Below are 16,372 nucleotides of genomic sequence, written 5' to 3'. Positions count from 1 at the left end.
GCTGGCACATCATCACGACTGCCTTCCCTTCCAGAACCCTCCAGCTGGTCAGGACCGCAGGCTCGGAGGTGCCGCTGGAGCTGTTCTCGTCTCACTGTCTTATCCTGTCAGATGATTCCTCTCCTCACCTTCCAGGGAGGGGGGGGGGGGAGGGGGGGGGTTGTGCTACTGGGGGGAGGGGGTCCATTCCAGATGTTACTTAGGGGGCCCATATCCAGGCATACACACAGACATGCATACACGCACACGCACATACATGTTTGGTATAGTGAAGCATGTTGCACTGTTTGCAGGCTATAGTGTTATTATTGGCGCTTTGGAGAATGAGATACCAATATGTATGTATGTACCAATACAGACCAAGATAATGCAATTAAATTATACTTTTTCGTACAGGGTGCAAAGATATTACAAATCCACCAGATGGCACCATAGATGTAGAAACGCTCTGTTTCACAGTAACAGTGTTACCATTGACTGCCACAGGGGGGTGCTCTCCCATCACCTTCAATTCAGTTTCATATTTTCTTACTGGGATTTATGTGTGGTCTTCACAGTGTTCTAAAGGTAAATCCTCTGAAGTTATATTAAATACCATAAGAGAAACTTGAAATTTTGAAAAGTGACATTATAATGTGGACAGTGTTGAGCTGTACTGTACAGTACTGCACAGTGCAATGTGTTGTATCTACAGCCAGACTCCCTCTCTCTCTCTCACGCTCTCTATTTGTCTCACGCTCTCTCACACACACATACACTATCTCTGTCTTTCTCACCTCTCTCTCACACACTCTCTGTCAGATGTTATTGTGTCCTCTTCAGGTGCTATCTTTCTTTCTCTCTGTCTCTTTTTCTCTCTTTCTTCTCTCTCTCTTTCTCTCTCTGTCTCTCCAACTCTCTACAGACAACAGACCAGACTGCAGAGAACAGAGGAAGCATCCCATCCCCCCAGGTCCTAATGAGTCGTTTTCCATTATAACACCTTAGTTATTGGCCTGGCTACATGGGGAAGGCTTTATGGGTCTGTTTGTAATGGAAAATTGTCTTGTATTCCCTCCATTCCGAATATATAGGCCTTTGTCGTTTATAACTACATTGGGCTATTTCTTACATCAGCATTACACGTTTCCCCTAAGTAATTACAGTGTCACAAGGATTGGCTTGAGTTCAGAGCTCAGATGATTCGGGCACAAGTCGTATTTGCTCCTGGCTGCAGTCTACCATCGAGCGTTTGCCAAGGGAGCAAGAGATCAATCAATGGAGCAGCTTGACACACACAAGCACCCCTGTTGAGCTCTCACATCAGCCACTGATCCATATCTCATCTTTGTTTCTTCTTCATGCATATGAAAGAGAGGCGAGACAGAGAGAGAGAGAGAGAGAGAGAGAGAGAGAGAGAGAGAGAGAGAGAGAGAGAGAGAGAGAGAGAGAGAGAGAAAGGAAGAGAGACCGAGAGAGAGAGACCGAGAGAGAGGAGCAGACAGATATAGAAAGGGAGAGATGTCTGTCTTCAGAATTACAGTTATTCTCCCTATGTCATTTAATTATCAGAGTGCACGATCACAGTGTTTCTAATCAAGTAGCTGTCAATTGGATTTAATAGACTGATTATACATAGTGTGAAAAAGATCCAGCTAGTTCTATTGAATGAGAATAGATTATAGAGAATAGCAACGGTCAAAGATGGCATCTCAACCATAGAAAAGACTTCTTCTTGTGAAAAGTCCACTGGAGGCAGTTTGTCCAAATGATACAAAAGCACACATTTCCTCTTCCACGGTCTCATGTGATAAAGCCACACACCACTCCTGCCCGGCCAAGCTCATATCCAACCACACATGGGCACACCAGGACTGAACTATCTTTGGAAATCAGCCGGAGGTCAAGTTCTCATCAAAGTCAATCTAATTTCCTCCCAGTCCTCTTGCTAACTAACGGCTTGGCCCCACGTTGCCGTGGCAGCAACAGCCCCTCTCTGCATATGATCAGTCTGTTGCCATAGCAGCCCCGCGGAGCTTTCCTGCCAGTCAGAGGAGAAGCGGAGCAAACCAGCGGTGCCCTCTTTCAGAGAGGCCTGCACGTCTTCATCTGTTGCCATGGCGCCGTAATAGCGTTGTGGATGGCAAGTGCTGGGTAGTCAGTGCCTCTATCTCCCTCACCTCCCACCACTCAGTATTGAGCTGTAGTAGCAGCATGTGTTCACCGCCTCTCTATGGCAGACAGGAGTCGGATGCCAGACACGGATGAACGAGAGATAGTAGTTCTGTGTCAGCAGCTCAACAGCAGATCGGCAGCACTTGGCGTCTCAGCCCTGAGGATAGGACACTGCTCAAACAACGTCCATTTCCTCAACCGTTCATCCGATGAACAGTAAATGTCATTAAAAGATTCAAACCGGACCGTTTCAAGTTGACAGTCTGCCCGAGCATGCCGTCGTTGGCATTGTATCCTGATATGGGTCTCCGTAGCGTGGCTTTCCAGCAGTTTCCCCGCTGCACAATCAACCTCTATGACCACCTGTTGGGTCAGGCAGTGATAAGAACGAGCGATCGACAGCAGATACGGGCGGCAATGTACGAGCAGGCTCCGTCCTCTCCGTCTCTATGGTCACTACACAAGGCCCCAATGTCAACATGGGCAGTGTTGAGCATGTGTGCAGCAAACACAGCGACGCCAGAGAGCTAACAATGTCAATACGGTTAACTGAAAACCAATGGTGTATCATGGGTGAGCTACGCGGACAGCACAAGAGTATTCATTACATTAATACAAATGGTCCCCTGGGAGCTCATAAACAATGTGGGTGTCCCTCTGGTATCACTAATAATGCAGGGAAAAACAAAGGAATCGCTCTGTCACTGTCTTCTCCCTCTTCACTGCTCCGAGTGTGTTTTGGGGGAAAAGAGCTGACGAAGCATTTTTGGTGGCCAATCTGGACAGAAGCCAACATCAGACTCTCTGAAGAGGAGCAAGGTGATAACAGGTTCCTCTCAGCGACGACGACAACATGCACGGGCTGTCCTGCTGGATGCGACTGCTGCTTGGCAGGTCACAGTGTTTATGGAGATAATCAGTATTGTGCACTTGCAGCATTAAGCTACTGTTGTGTGGGTGTGCTTGGTAAGGGGTTTAGGAAGAAGACGATGTATGGCAGTGTTTATCACATCGTTTTCTCGGATCAATATTGACATCATTAAAATTCATGTCAACGTTTTTTTTTAATGTTTTATCAATGGTTGGCCTGCGGGGCCTACTGGAGGAGAGGAGCAGGATCAATACTTGCTAGATGGTTAGATTACAGTGAATGTGTTTATGAAAATGAACATCACAATCTCTGTACAGTGCCTTGCTATGTTGAGTGGGCTTGAGAGTTGGCGGATGTGACACACATGGGTCGTAATGTTCCCTGTCAGAAATGTGGAGGAAGATGGCTGGTCAGTACCACTCTGTTATCACAAGGCAGATGACAACTCCTTTTATTCAAGATGGAAACATACTAATGTGACTGAAGCCAGACAGTGGTGATTCTGGCCTGTCCTGTCCTTCCTCCAGCGAAGGTTAATTTGCCTGATAACACAAATGAGTCTGAGGCCCTCAGAGGCTTAATTCGTTGGAAAATGTTGATTAACACATTAGCATATGAAAAGCAGAATGACCGCAAAGACATTGATGATAAAGGGTATCAGAAATGGAGACAGTGTAAGGTTGAGGATCAAAATGAGAAACTTTTAATGGAAAAAGCCCATTTTGTTTACTCTGCTAACATGAAATGTTAATGAAGATGATGATAATAATACACTTTGAATAAGTTATGTACGGATTAATTTTGAATTGTAGAACGTGGCAATTATTCTGTTGCAACCAAGCTGAAATTGTACAGTCTAATCAACCAATAAAACAAATGTAGTACCCATAAAATGGAAAATAGCTTTTTTCTTTTACTTCTTGAGATAATTTAGTTTCTTCACTGTGAAGAAAAAAGAAACCTATTTTCTCTATGATTAAGAGTTCTTACAGTGAGAACACCACAGGGACACTTAAACAACACCTATAAAATGCCTAGATAACACATAAGGAGATTCATCTCTTAAATTAGCAAGAATGAGCAAAAGAACTATGTGAAAATAAACTAGTCCAGGCATCACAAGCAAGTGACGAAAGGAGTGGGTTGATGTTATTGAACATATCTCTATGAGAATGAATGTCACTGTACAATACTCCATTTACTGGTAAAGCACCTGCACATTTTCTAACGCAGGCATCTATGATGTTTATCGAACTGCACAATTCTTTGTTTGTCTTAATCATGCATCCAGCTGTCCACTGTTGGCTATCAACAATTGAAACAAATCAACCGTGGCATCCAAGGCCAACAGCCTCCCTTTCCTCTCAGTCATCCCTGTGCTCCTGTGCTGCAGAATAGCAGTCTGAAGGTCACAGAGACAGGTCCACGTGTAGACAGACCTTGTTCCTTCCACTTTGTTTACCTGCTCAGGTAATGCTGGCTGACTGCTGCTGTAACCGTGGCGATGGACCCCTGCAAGTGCTCAAAGCCCGAGCTACTCTGACTGGCTGATTAGCATGCATGGATGGTCGCTGATTGGTCCTGTCAGTTCCTGGCATGAGTTCCTCCACACCCCTGCAGAAGACTCATCTGGCTAAATGCCCTCCCAATCTCGCTTGTGTCTGCCTGCCTGCCTCCCTGCTTGCTGCCTGCTGACCTGCCTGCTTGCTGCCTGTCTGCATGCCTTCTGCCTGTCTGTTGACCTGCCTGCTTGCTGCCTGCTGGCCTGCCTGCTGATTTCCACATGACTGAGTGTGTTCTGCAGGACTCCAAGCCCTTGTACAGTGGGAACACAGTTGCCTCGCTCACCCATCTTTACCTTAGTTTAGACCATACTATGCTCAGCTGTGCAGACACATTTCTGTTTCGGTTTTAAAGCATTGTAAATCATCTGGGTGGGCATTAATTGTTGCCTCAGTAATTCCTTTAGCCTCTTTGCCTTTGGTCTGTTGTTTTCTCCTTGATTACTGAACCCTGCCATCCTTACATGCTGATCTCTCTAGTCTCATCGTTGTTGGGTTTCATCAATACCCTGCTGTCAATAAGCCAGGACAGAGATCATGTCTACTGTAATATATTTCATTGAGTGCTTGTCTTCTCTACGGGGCTCTTATCTGAGTCATTCTGCACTGCCTTGTCTCCCATCCACTCCAGATAAAAAACAGCCTCTTCCAAGGTGTTTCATGATGCATTATGGAACTGTTGCCATGGCTACCCTGTCTGAAGGGGCTGCACACACAACAGAATGGGAAATAACAGGTTCAATATTTTACGTTTCAAAGTTATTTTATTCCTGATGATGTGACGTGGACCTTCGGGTTAATAATGCCAAAGATCTAGCCAAGGTAAAGGTCTGGGAAACTGCGTTTGAAGGGCTTTTAGTTTCTTGTTTGTGCTTCACACAGAGGTGAATTGAATGGTATTTTCCACCTCATTGGTTCTTTGTTGTTTCTCCCTGAAGAGATGACCTATATTATCAAGAATGGGAGATCAAAGCTGGCTGTTCCCTCAGTAATACCATAGTCTCCATTGCTTAGAGTCTACAGGGCCAGGAGATAGGAGCTGGCCATACAGAACTGTCTGGCTGACGGCTACAGATCACTGTTGCAGTGAACATCTGGGAAGACAAGCACTTTGTTGCAGCACTTAAAGGCTTTGTAGCCCAGGGGGTGTATGAGACAAGGGGGGTTATGGACGTTCATATGGATCTTCCCCGCAGAACTTTCTGATCTCCACATGTGCTTTGTCCTGATCAGCGGAGCAGCTACAGCCCTGTTCGAATGTGTGCTCCTCATAGTGGTAGCAGCCACCGCAGCCCAGCCTTGTGGCCATCCACCAGGAAGAAACAAGGTCACCTGTGGAGAGCACTTCCCTGCAGGAACAAGTGTGCACCAGCGGCTCCCCTACCCAACCCTGCTCCTCTCCTCCACCCCTCGGAATGCCCTCCTCCCCCAGCTGGCAGCCTGACTGGAGCGCTCCTCCATCTTCTGGTCCTTATAGCTCTCTCTTCCATTTCCTGTGCTGTGGAGGATGTCAGAGACACATTGATTCTGAACATAGAAACGTAAAGTCGCAGAGACCCCCATAAGTCTCAGTGACCTGCATTGGTCGCCACTTGGTTATGCATCTCATTAAGACAAACACAAGCGGCAGATGGACCAAAGTAATCATTCATCAAAAGGACCTTCTTAGAACTAAAGAAAAAAAAAAGGTTCTTTCATATACAGGTTCAGCGCTTGTTTTCCTTATAGGAACTGATTAAATACTGGTCTCGTTCTGGGTTACCCGTCTGGAGTAGATTCCCTCAGCATTGCTTCTTTAGCTCCATTATTTGGATGTTGTTTTAACTCTACCCCCTATTAAACAGCACCTAGGCTAAGGATATAGCATTGCAGCACAGGAGCTGGCAGTAGACCTCAGACACCCTAATGAGCACAATACAGTACTTTGCACGCATTTACATCTTTAGCTCTGAATTCGCAAACCTTTCAGTGTCAGTTTAGTATTTACATAGTACTCAGGCACAGAGATACATGGATATTCAATAATTGAGTTATGCACGTTCCTTTCTAAATGTTTAATTTATTGTCCCAGCATCTACACAGATCTCTAAATGCTCTTAGCACTGAGTGCTCCCTCCCAGAGATCTTTAAAAGAAATGTTGCTTTTATCTTCGGTCCTGCGACTTCCACAGCAATTACAGCTGTGGTTGCTTTCCTCCAGGGTTTGAACCGGAGGCAATCCACCAATTCCCTACATTCCCAATTACACAACCCCCTAAACCCGGGTAAGGAGAGCCCCAGTAGATCTGGAAGGCTGTAAGCTTCCAGATGGTACCCCTTTATTTTCAGCCATTAAACAGAGGAAGGGATCATGTTTCACAGAGCAAGTACCAAAAGAGCTGGAAGACAAAGCAAACTGACACGTTTGTTAGTTTTATAACCATGCTGGGTTGAGACAAAGACAAAAGACCCAAAGTGAGAGCAGAGAATGTTGGTGTTAACCCTCCACACATGTTCTGACCTTCACCGAGTCTTCTTCTGGTATGGTATTTCCTCTGAACAGATAGCGACACCGTACTGGGACTGCGCTGTGGACAGTCTGTGGTCGATCCATTTTGGATATGGATGGTATCAGAATGGTAGGAGCACATCAGATGTCACCTCCACAGAATACCTTTTAAAGGTCCTGTCAGTCACGTGTGGATTCACCTGGGAACGAGAGGACCTCACTGCAGTGTGTTCTCACACACCCAGGACACATATGATACCCAACAGAAATCTAACATTTGCCACGTCACCACAATTGAAAATATGTGTGGAATACGTTCGAGGCAAAATAGAAACGTACAAACATGTTCGCTCTACTATCTCTCTTTGCGTCAATTTTATTTTTAATCCCTATAGGTGGCAACTCCTATAATTCATCAACAGGCACTGATAATGAATGGTTCATTGTGGAAGAGAGTAAAGTCATTAAGACAAGCTGGGGATTGGGGGTTAACCATTTGTTGTTTTTGTAAGATCCTCTCCTCATTACACTACTGTACAGTCCTGTACTTTATCACGATACAATACTATACTATATATGATACTGTACTATACGTCACTGTCTCGCTTTCGGTCTGACACACATACTTTGGGTACAAGCCAAGTCATTGAAATAAAAGGCGACAGGAGCTAACCTGAAGATTTCCTGTGTACCCTACATGGTGCATGGAGGAATGAGTTTCACTTTCCCTCCTCTTCGATGTATCGGCTTAATTAAGTGGAACAGGCGCCAGGTAGCCTTTGCCATAGAGCACATTTGCAAATGTCAACCGTGAGACATGGGGCGGCACACGTCTAGTCCCACACCTCATTTGTAGGGTGGTGAAGTGAAACTCGACTTTGTTTGAATTAGAGATTAGACCCAGAGGAAGACACCGTCAGCACCTGTGGTAATTACAGAGCAGGATAGATTGAAATCAGTGACTGGAGCAGCTATAACCACTTTAAAGATGTCTGTCCGGGGAACAGGAGATGCACATTGGCCCTCCCAAGCTATACACTTATCTGTGGGATTGTATCTGAGGCTGAACATCTTGTACAGAGCTAATGTTGGACCCTTCTGTCACATCTGTTGAGTGTCAGTTTTGTTGGGGAAGCTTTGGAGCTTAAATCTGTATAGAGGCTTGTTCAGTAGTGGGTTGGTAAATCCTGTTTGTTACACTATTGATTACAGAGAAGAGATGTCTTAAAACCTAATTTGTCGTTTATGCATACTATTGAATGAAGCGTAGTGTGTGAGATCTGGAGCTGCTGAACTTATCCAACCAGTAATTTGATCATAAACAAGACACATTTCTGGGTCACAGCTTCACACTCAAACCTCTGGAGTATCAACACAAGCCTTTGTTATTCATGTTCTTCCTGCCCAATGTATCTCCATCTCCGAAGTTAGCACAAACACTCAGACACATACTATATCTGGAACCTGTCAAATGTGAAGACTCTAAACCGTCGTTATGAAGAATGACAGTGTTGTCTGAAAACCAGGCAGAGAGGAACTCATACTTGCATTTCTGTTGTACTGTATATCGCCAGTATCAGCAATGCTTTTAAATAAAATCGTTATTTTTTATCTTTCTTTTCATTTTAAATTGCTAAAGCTTTTCTGTTTTACATGCCACGTAGAAATACCTCTTAATCATTGCATGAGAGTCTGTCATGAAGCATTAGGAGGCAAAAGACATGACCTTAACCTCTTTGACCAGATGCAACATGTGTCACTGCCCTTCAACCTCGAACACATACTTTAATCCTGGTAAATTAATCTAAAGTTTCACATGTATAACCCAATTCAAGCAACTTGACTAGAAAATAAAATTTCATTAAAAAAAACGTTTTACAATCTTTTCATCATTTTGACGAGTAGAATAGATTTTACAGTTGCCCAATTATCGCCAATAGTTGCCCCGCCCCTTGTGGCCGGATATATTGTTAATCCTTGTTCAAATGATAATCACTCTTCCAGTTTGGTACCAAAGTGGCGCACCAAGGGAAGCTCTCGAAGCCTATTGACCACAAAGACGGTACATGCTTTTAAAGATGGTTAATCTTCAGAAAGCTGTTTCTGGTAAGATTTGATCAAATGTCAGCGTTTTATTATCATGAATGTCATTTAAAACTTACAGCGCAATAGTCTTGGTAATATCGTTTGAATAGTCGTATTTCATTTAATCAACTGCAATGGTACGAAGGTAGACATAATTTAACCCATTCCAAATGGTACGGTGTAATAAAATAGCCTATATAAATTATATTTATGATAGATAAACGAGTCCACAAATGTGTTTCGAATTCGTTTGATGCGTCTTTCAGTGAGGTCTGCGCTCCATGTCTTTTTAACCTAATCACTGTGCAGTGGAAAATGGTTGAGGTTATTTTCGGTGTGTAGTAATAATATTCAAGATATATTTGAGTGAATAGTCCTTAAGTTATTTTTTCGTGAATTTGCGTCCGATGTGGACTGCTGTGTAATGTAGACTGAGGTAGGCGAAATGTTTCTGGGGGCTTTTTAATAAGATATCTGTTCCAAAAACTATATAAAGGTTCTTTGCAATTCTTGTTCCATTGTCTTCCTTTGCTTTTATATTGATTAATCCCAGACTCCACTTTCGTCTTTATTCATAGAATTGTTTCTTTAGCGGTCTGAAGTTATTCGACTTAATAAAATAAAGACAGCAGGCTATGCAAAGATACCAGCAGCACAATTTAATGTAGTCTACATTCCGCATTTTGGAATTTTGTAGAAATAAAATAACTTAGCAGGCTATGTACTGAAATTAGATGTCGATATGCATGTTGATATAGCCTAACTCCGTTCTGAAGGTAACACGAAAAATAAAGTGCTCCAGGTTGTGTATCTTAGACCGTTTTACAAGTTTGCTTCTGGACAGCATCAGTTGAGATCCAGCTGTACCATTGACCTCAGAGCCACTGTCAACTGTCTCCTTGGCTCTGGGTCGCAAAGAAAAGGAAACCCTACTTGATAACAATAATTATTCACATCACTGAGTACAAAAGTATGCTTTCTCACGATTTTAAAAACATGTTCTCCAATGTCTCTAAACTTTAATGCCAGAGTTTAGAGCATTACATCTCTCAGAACCTTGAACAAATACCCTGAATACAATGCTTTTTCCCATTAAAAACAAATAGATATGCCCACAGTTTCTCTCTTTAGTGCAGATTGACTTGACTTTCCAAAGGTCCCAGGAGACATTTGAGTGCTTGTCTGATGTGACTGAATAGAATATAGTACAAACTGACAAGAGTAAAGCGTCCATAACGATCCATGTCAACTTGTTGCAACAATAGCTTGATTCCAATGCATTTTGTTATCCAGACACATCACTGTAGAGCCGTCTGCCATTATCTATTGAAATAGTGACAACTTGCCAATCATACTATTCTGAAAAAGAGTGTTATAATTGCTGCTCAGAAATAATTTGTGAAATGACTTATTCATGAATCTAAGCCCTAAGTCATACATAATTAGGAGTGATTAGTCAAATTAAATACCTACCGGCACAGTCAGGTTAAATCATGCATGAGGCTATCTCTGTAATTAAGAAGTCGTATCCTCACATCAATATTCACTCTTTTTTGGGACGTATCAGGAAATGGCTGCAATCACTGTAGGTCTTGAACCCTCCCCTGGACTCTCCTGTGCTGGAGACAAAAAAACATGGGTCTAAAACATTTTGGATATTATTATGCATTTGGAGTTCAAGAGGGAAAAAGTAGTGAGACGGAGAGAAACAGAGAGAAAATGCTGTCATAGTGCATTATAGTCCTGGACCCACAACTGAAAATAGATTAATGTCACTGTCTGTTCCCAACTGTCATATTCTTTATCTCATTTCATGAAGTAGCAGGATGCCGAAAGGCAGCAGTGACAGATGGGCATGATTTATTTGGTATTTTTAATCTATTAAATCAATTTACATTTCATGCCTGACCTTCTGAGAAGGTCACCTTCTAAATATTTAGCATTGTTTCAGTATAACCCTTATTGTGTTTACTGTCTGTGTCTCAGATTGAGTGACTGTTGTCCAGCCGTCACCATGATAGCCACGGGCGGCCTGCTGCGTATGAACAGGCGCCAGGACTCGATCCACTCCAAGAACCGAGCAGAGAACAAGAGGAAGAGGAAAGCCAAGAAGAGGAAGAAAAACGACGTGGTGGTGGTGAAGGGCAAACTCAACCTGTGCTCTCCTGCAGGTCTGGTGGCTGCTGTGGGAGTTGTAGTTCTTCTAGTAGGGGTAGCCATGGCTGTGTTGGGTTACTGGCCCCACCATGACAACCAGGTGTATGTCCAGAAGCTGAGGGAACAAACGAATGGCAAGATAAGCTACTCTAAGAGCCCACCAACCACTTTGAATCGAACAAGCAATAAAACCACTTCAGAGCAGAGAGAGTTGGTAAACCAGAGCAATGGTAACAGCAGTACTAAGCCTCCTTCTTCCTCGGGGTTCCTGAATGACTTCCTAGCCAACTACCTGTACTCAGACAATCTGAAAGTGTTTGGCCCTTTAGTGATGGGCATCGGCATCTTCTTCTTCATCTGTGCAAATGCAGTACTGCACGAAAACAGAGACAAAAAGACCAAAATCATCAACCTCAGAGACATCTACTCCACAGTCATCGATTTACATCACATACGGACAAAAGACTACTCGCCGATCAATGGCTTGGTGAATTACTCGCAGACCTCCAGGGGTGTGGATATGACATCCGGCTTGTACAATACCAGCGCTACCCTGACACGGAGCTCCTGGCCGTCAACAACATTGGGCCATCAGGGAGAATCGGGGATCAGCGAACTGTTTCGACGGCCATCCTTAGCCTGCAGGCCTCGCAGCTGGTCCCGAGAGGTCCAGAGCTTCACGGAGACGGTCTACAGCATCTACAAAGACCACACCAGGAGCTCCGAGGAGACACCACAGCCCAGAGAGTGGGAGACCACCTCCATTGTCACCTCCTCCGTTAACGCTTTCACCCTCCCTGTCATCAAGCTCAATAACTGTGAGGTGGAGGAGGCTGAGAGGACGGATGCAGAGGAACACAGAGAGGAGACTGCTGGCATACATATTGGAACGGACGGTGCCGGGGAGACGCAGGCAAGCCCTGACCATAGCTGCAGCACCATCTCGGGCACCAAAAAGAAGGTTTCTTCGACGATGGACTTGCATCTTCCCCAGGAAAGCCAGAAGGTAGCTACCAGTGAACCCCAGGGGGTGCTGATGGCCCTGCCCCAGGGGGCCCAGATGCAACTGCTCCCTCCTTCCCCTGTTGCCAGGGCAATGGGGTCGCGATTGTCACTCAACTCCCTGTCTGATCAACCCAGGTCTGCTCGGCGCTGCAGCCTCTCTGTGTCAGGCTGTCGCCAGGGCGATGGAGCTAGGCGGTTAAGCTGCCCCCGTCTGGAGCGTTCTAACAGTAAGGGGTACATCAAACTGACAGACCTGGGGGGAGAGTCTTTCGAGGCACCTGAAGTGGACACGTCCTCATTCGTCACGGACCAGGAAGTAGCAACAACAGCTGCAGAAGGTCAGGGTGCAGAAGTTTTAGTCACAGCACCCAGCACTTCAGCAGAACAATAGACTGGGGGTCTTCTGACTGGAGGGTGTCTTCTCCTGAACTCTTCAAAGGCTTCTTCTCCTTGTAGTTACACACCCCCACCTTTGTTTTCTCTTAGTGGTCACGAAGGAAAAAGAAGCAAGGAAAGGTAGTCGTTCCCAACTATTGAGACGCAGCCATGGAAATCAATAAAGACACTTATGGCATCGTTGACTACAAAATCATCCACACAATTCAATATTCAGATAATGACGGTTCTATTTTTTCATTGTAGCAACAGCAATACTACCATAAATATTAGCTGTCAATTTAATTCTAGGGTTGATTGAAAATATGCTTATTAACTTTTGTATGACGTAGGTAACCTGTAGATTCAAACTATAGGTTTAGGTTGTAAAATGAGTCGTCATAAAGTAACACATGATAGTGTAGCTATAACTGTGCCACAGAACATTTAAGTGTAGGTTGTTTCTCTAAATGTTATGTGGAATTACCAGACATGGAATCTCAGGTAGAAAAGTTCTGTTTAGCAATGCGACCTTGAGAATTAGGTCTAACATGTGCACTCTTGTCTAAATACTAAGTAGTTGAATGGCTGAATAAACTTAACTGTAACACTTAAGATTTAACATGATGTATTATCTTCTGTTGTCTGATACTACTGGTTTATCTTAAGCAAATCTGTTATGTGAGTTTTTTCCTAACTCATTCATTCTACAATCTTTAAAATATATATGATTAGTTTTAACATGGACAAAACGTGCCCTGGACAACGTCGAATTGTTCTGGCGACATAAATATTAGTGTATTTCGTGTACATTTCAGTGACACTTTTGTGTCTTGACTAACACTGCCATCTAATGGTCATACATACCAGTTTTGTCTTCTGGCAACCTCGGGGTGGCAGTCTCCCCTATTGGAACTTAGCTGTCTGATTATATTGCGCCTCCCTTTACGATGTGGAGTCACTACGTTGATGAGCATGTTTAACTAATGGGCGTAGCCTACTTACAAACACGGACCAATGAGAAACAACAGAGGCGGGTACATTCAGCCGCGGTAGAAGCTATCGGGAGCAGGACGAAAGTGGAACTTCTCAGGTGGCAAGTTTCTGTGAAAATTCTTATCCCTCAGTGACGGTTTAGTTCGGTTTGGCATGTGACAGGTTTGTACGGGGATTTCTTTCGACGCTGTCAAGACAGGTAAAGTGCTGTTTAGTGGGTCGTTCATATTCCTTTTAGTATATAAAAACTAAGCCTGTTACAAATGTGTTGAGTATTTTGTAGTCGTGCTGTGAATTAGATTATTTTAGAGGTAGACCACTAAAACACTGCTAAATAACGAAGTTAGCCACGATACTCCAGCGAATTTAGACTAGGCTATCCCAGGCAATGTTGCCTCTGTTTCTCAACAGTTCTCACATGGTCCACACACAGATTGATGTTTAGCAGAACATTGGTCATTATTTAGCATTTGTATAATTATTTCAATCTTGATTTTACATTAGAAATATTAAGGAAAATAATCAACGTATGTCCTATGTTTTAATTCAGCGGAGAGACGTATTTATGAGAATACAAAATATGAATGACCATAATACATTTTTGTTTCATGTTCTCACTGACACGTTGGACACCGTGGTCCTTTTGAAAATGTTTGGACCTTGTCAACTGGCGTCCTTGGAAATTATTAATGGTGAGTACTTAAGCAGACAGTAAGAAAAACTGCAGTTATTGCTCTGAAGTACTGTTTCAGCATTATGAATGCATCCAACTGACAAGCTATTTGTCCAAGATGCAGACAGGTCAATCATTAGGGTAAAAAAAAAGAAGGATGTGTTTATCAGAGCGTGTGAAGTTGTTGATCATTGTCAGCACTTGTCAAATTTCTTCAAGTGAGCACATCACTTAAGTGCGGAATCAGGCTGAAAGTTTCCCTCTCAAAAGCTCATTTGACTAGTCTGAAAGGGGGAAGCTCTCAAAGCGCGTTTCCTTTTGCTGATGGAAGACGGTGGAAGAGGGGGTCAGTGAACTTGGTGCTGTCTCTACTCTTGTGTGTGTGTGTGTATGCGCGCTAATGTCATTGCAGTTTTGCTTTTAAGCAGCTGCTAATGGCAGCGTAAGTTAGCGGCGCCTGTGTTGCTTTGTTCCAGTGTATCTCGCCCTCTCACTATGTGTAGACCCACTGTTTAGTACTTTGTAAAGGGTTCATCAAGTTGAATGTACAGCTAAAGAACCAGTGTTCCTGACAACACTATGGGACTAGTTTATGGATGATAGGAGAGGGTAAAGGCCATATGAAGGAACATTTATTGCCTAATGGTAGTTGGGCCTTTTCTCGTCATTGTGGCCTAGTATAAGCCCATAAAAAGAAACAGTTACAGACGCCAGTGATATAAAATTAAGTCCTAAATTGCCTGTTCCAGACTACTGGAAGTATTTGAATGATGGGAATATGCAGGGATTTTGCATGGCCCGTTGTCAGTTTGCACATAAGAAAGCCACACTGTGCTGGGACGGTTCTCTTATGTGGTCGGACCATGTGTGGGAGACACAGAGACACAGACTGGGGCTGAAGGTCTGAAGAGAGGCTCTGTAAACTACTGTCTCAATCATGATCTGAAGATAACGCTGCGCAAAGGTTGAGCCAGAACGCCTCCATGGACGTTCTTAAGGACAAAGGGAAGGAGGGAGGAGTCCTAATTAGCTACTCTAGTACATCATACCCGCCACAACTGGTATTGCCATCAGAAACCTGGGCCATCAGCGCAGACTTTCGACCCCTTGTCCAGCTTCCTGTGCCCCCCCCCCGCTGTGCATGACTAGTGTGGCTTGAACATGCACGTGACGATTGTGCGTAGGTTAGCAAAATCCTCATGCGTGGGTGAGATAACGGGTCTGGGCCAATCTTAGTGTGTTGAGTAATAAGTATGTTAGGATACGGTTATCTCGACTTTGCTGATCACTTGACCGGGGTATGCTTTGCCTTATAAAGCCATGGTATTAGAGATGGCACCTCACTTATCGAAGGTTATTTATAGTGGAGAGTAGGGGACTGGGGCTTTCTTTGAAGTTCTTTTGAAGTGTGCCATTGTGAGGTCTCTTTATTTCCTGCCAAGAGCTATGTCGGACAAGTCTTTGATTTCTTTTAGCCTCACTTTGGATAGAAGGACATTGTGTGTAGCATAATCCTCTGGAAAATATTATCTCTGGTGAACGTAGCACTTAGGAGGCTGAGAAATGCTCATGCACAGCATAAGGCTAGTGTCATTTATGTGTGCTTATTTAAGACGCTACACATACTCCCATAGTCTCTCAATGCTTTTCTGTGTAATCGCAAGCCCAAAGAGGGACACAATCCTTAGCCTGGCGCTTTCCAAAGGTTAGAAATCCACACATTTATGAGACGCAGTCACAAGGATATGGTGTGCTGTTAGCATGTGCAAGGTCACACTGTCTCCTGCAAAGATGGCAAATCTTCTTATCTTATCCCATGAAGAGCATACGATTCTGGTAAATGACTAATATCCCCATTTAGTTTTTGAACACTATTCTGTAGCCCAACTTTGTGGCTTCCACCTTAGTGGGTAAGGAACATTAGTCTACTGCATGCAGAGAGAATCAGGCAGTCATTTGGCATGTGGTCTTGGCCTGCTCTCTGAACAGAGGCCCCTGAGACTCCA

At 43.9% G+C, this 16,372-nt stretch overlaps 2 protein-coding genes across 5 annotated transcripts in view; both read left to right on the top strand.

The window, feature by feature from the left end:
• The first annotated feature begins 9,084 nt into the window (after nucleotides 1-9,084).
• Nucleotides 9,085-13,312, top strand: LOC134036422 (transmembrane protein 200C). The gene is made up of 2 exons (XM_062481370.1): nucleotides 9,085-9,181; nucleotides 11,147-13,312. The coding sequence occupies exon 2, from the start codon at nucleotides 11,175-11,177 to the stop codon at nucleotides 12,711-12,713; it is 1,539 nt and encodes a 512-aa protein (XP_062337354.1). The 5' UTR covers nucleotides 9,085-9,181; nucleotides 11,147-11,174; the 3' UTR covers nucleotides 12,714-13,312.
• A 940-nt stretch (nucleotides 13,313-14,252) lies between these two features.
• LOC134036872 (band 4.1-like protein 3) overlaps nucleotides 14,253-16,372 on the top strand; it is a 28,764-nt gene continuing 26,644 nt past the window's right edge. For 2 of the 4 annotated variants that reach the window (XM_062482026.1, XM_062482025.1), the window contains exon 1: nucleotides 14,253-14,385. The gene's annotated coding sequence lies outside the window, so the exon portion shown is untranslated. The remainder of the gene's footprint in view (nucleotides 14,386-16,372) is intronic. The other 2 variants (XM_062482024.1, XM_062482028.1) reach the window with 2 other exon arrangements.

Source organism: Osmerus eperlanus, chromosome 16 (genome assembly GCF_963692335.1).
Source record: "Osmerus eperlanus chromosome 16, fOsmEpe2.1, whole genome shotgun sequence".
Lineage (NCBI taxonomy): Eukaryota > Metazoa > Chordata > Actinopteri > Osmeriformes > Osmeridae > Osmerus > Osmerus eperlanus.
The sequence above is the reverse complement of the archived record's forward strand: the minus strand, read 5'-3'. Positions and strand labels throughout refer to the sequence as shown.

Bases quoted from the DNA above. Each gene is read 5' to 3' on its own strand.
- LOC134036422 (XM_062481370.1), top strand. From the start codon at position 11,175: ATGATAGCCACGGGCGGCCTGCTGCGTATGAACAGGCGCCAGGACTCG.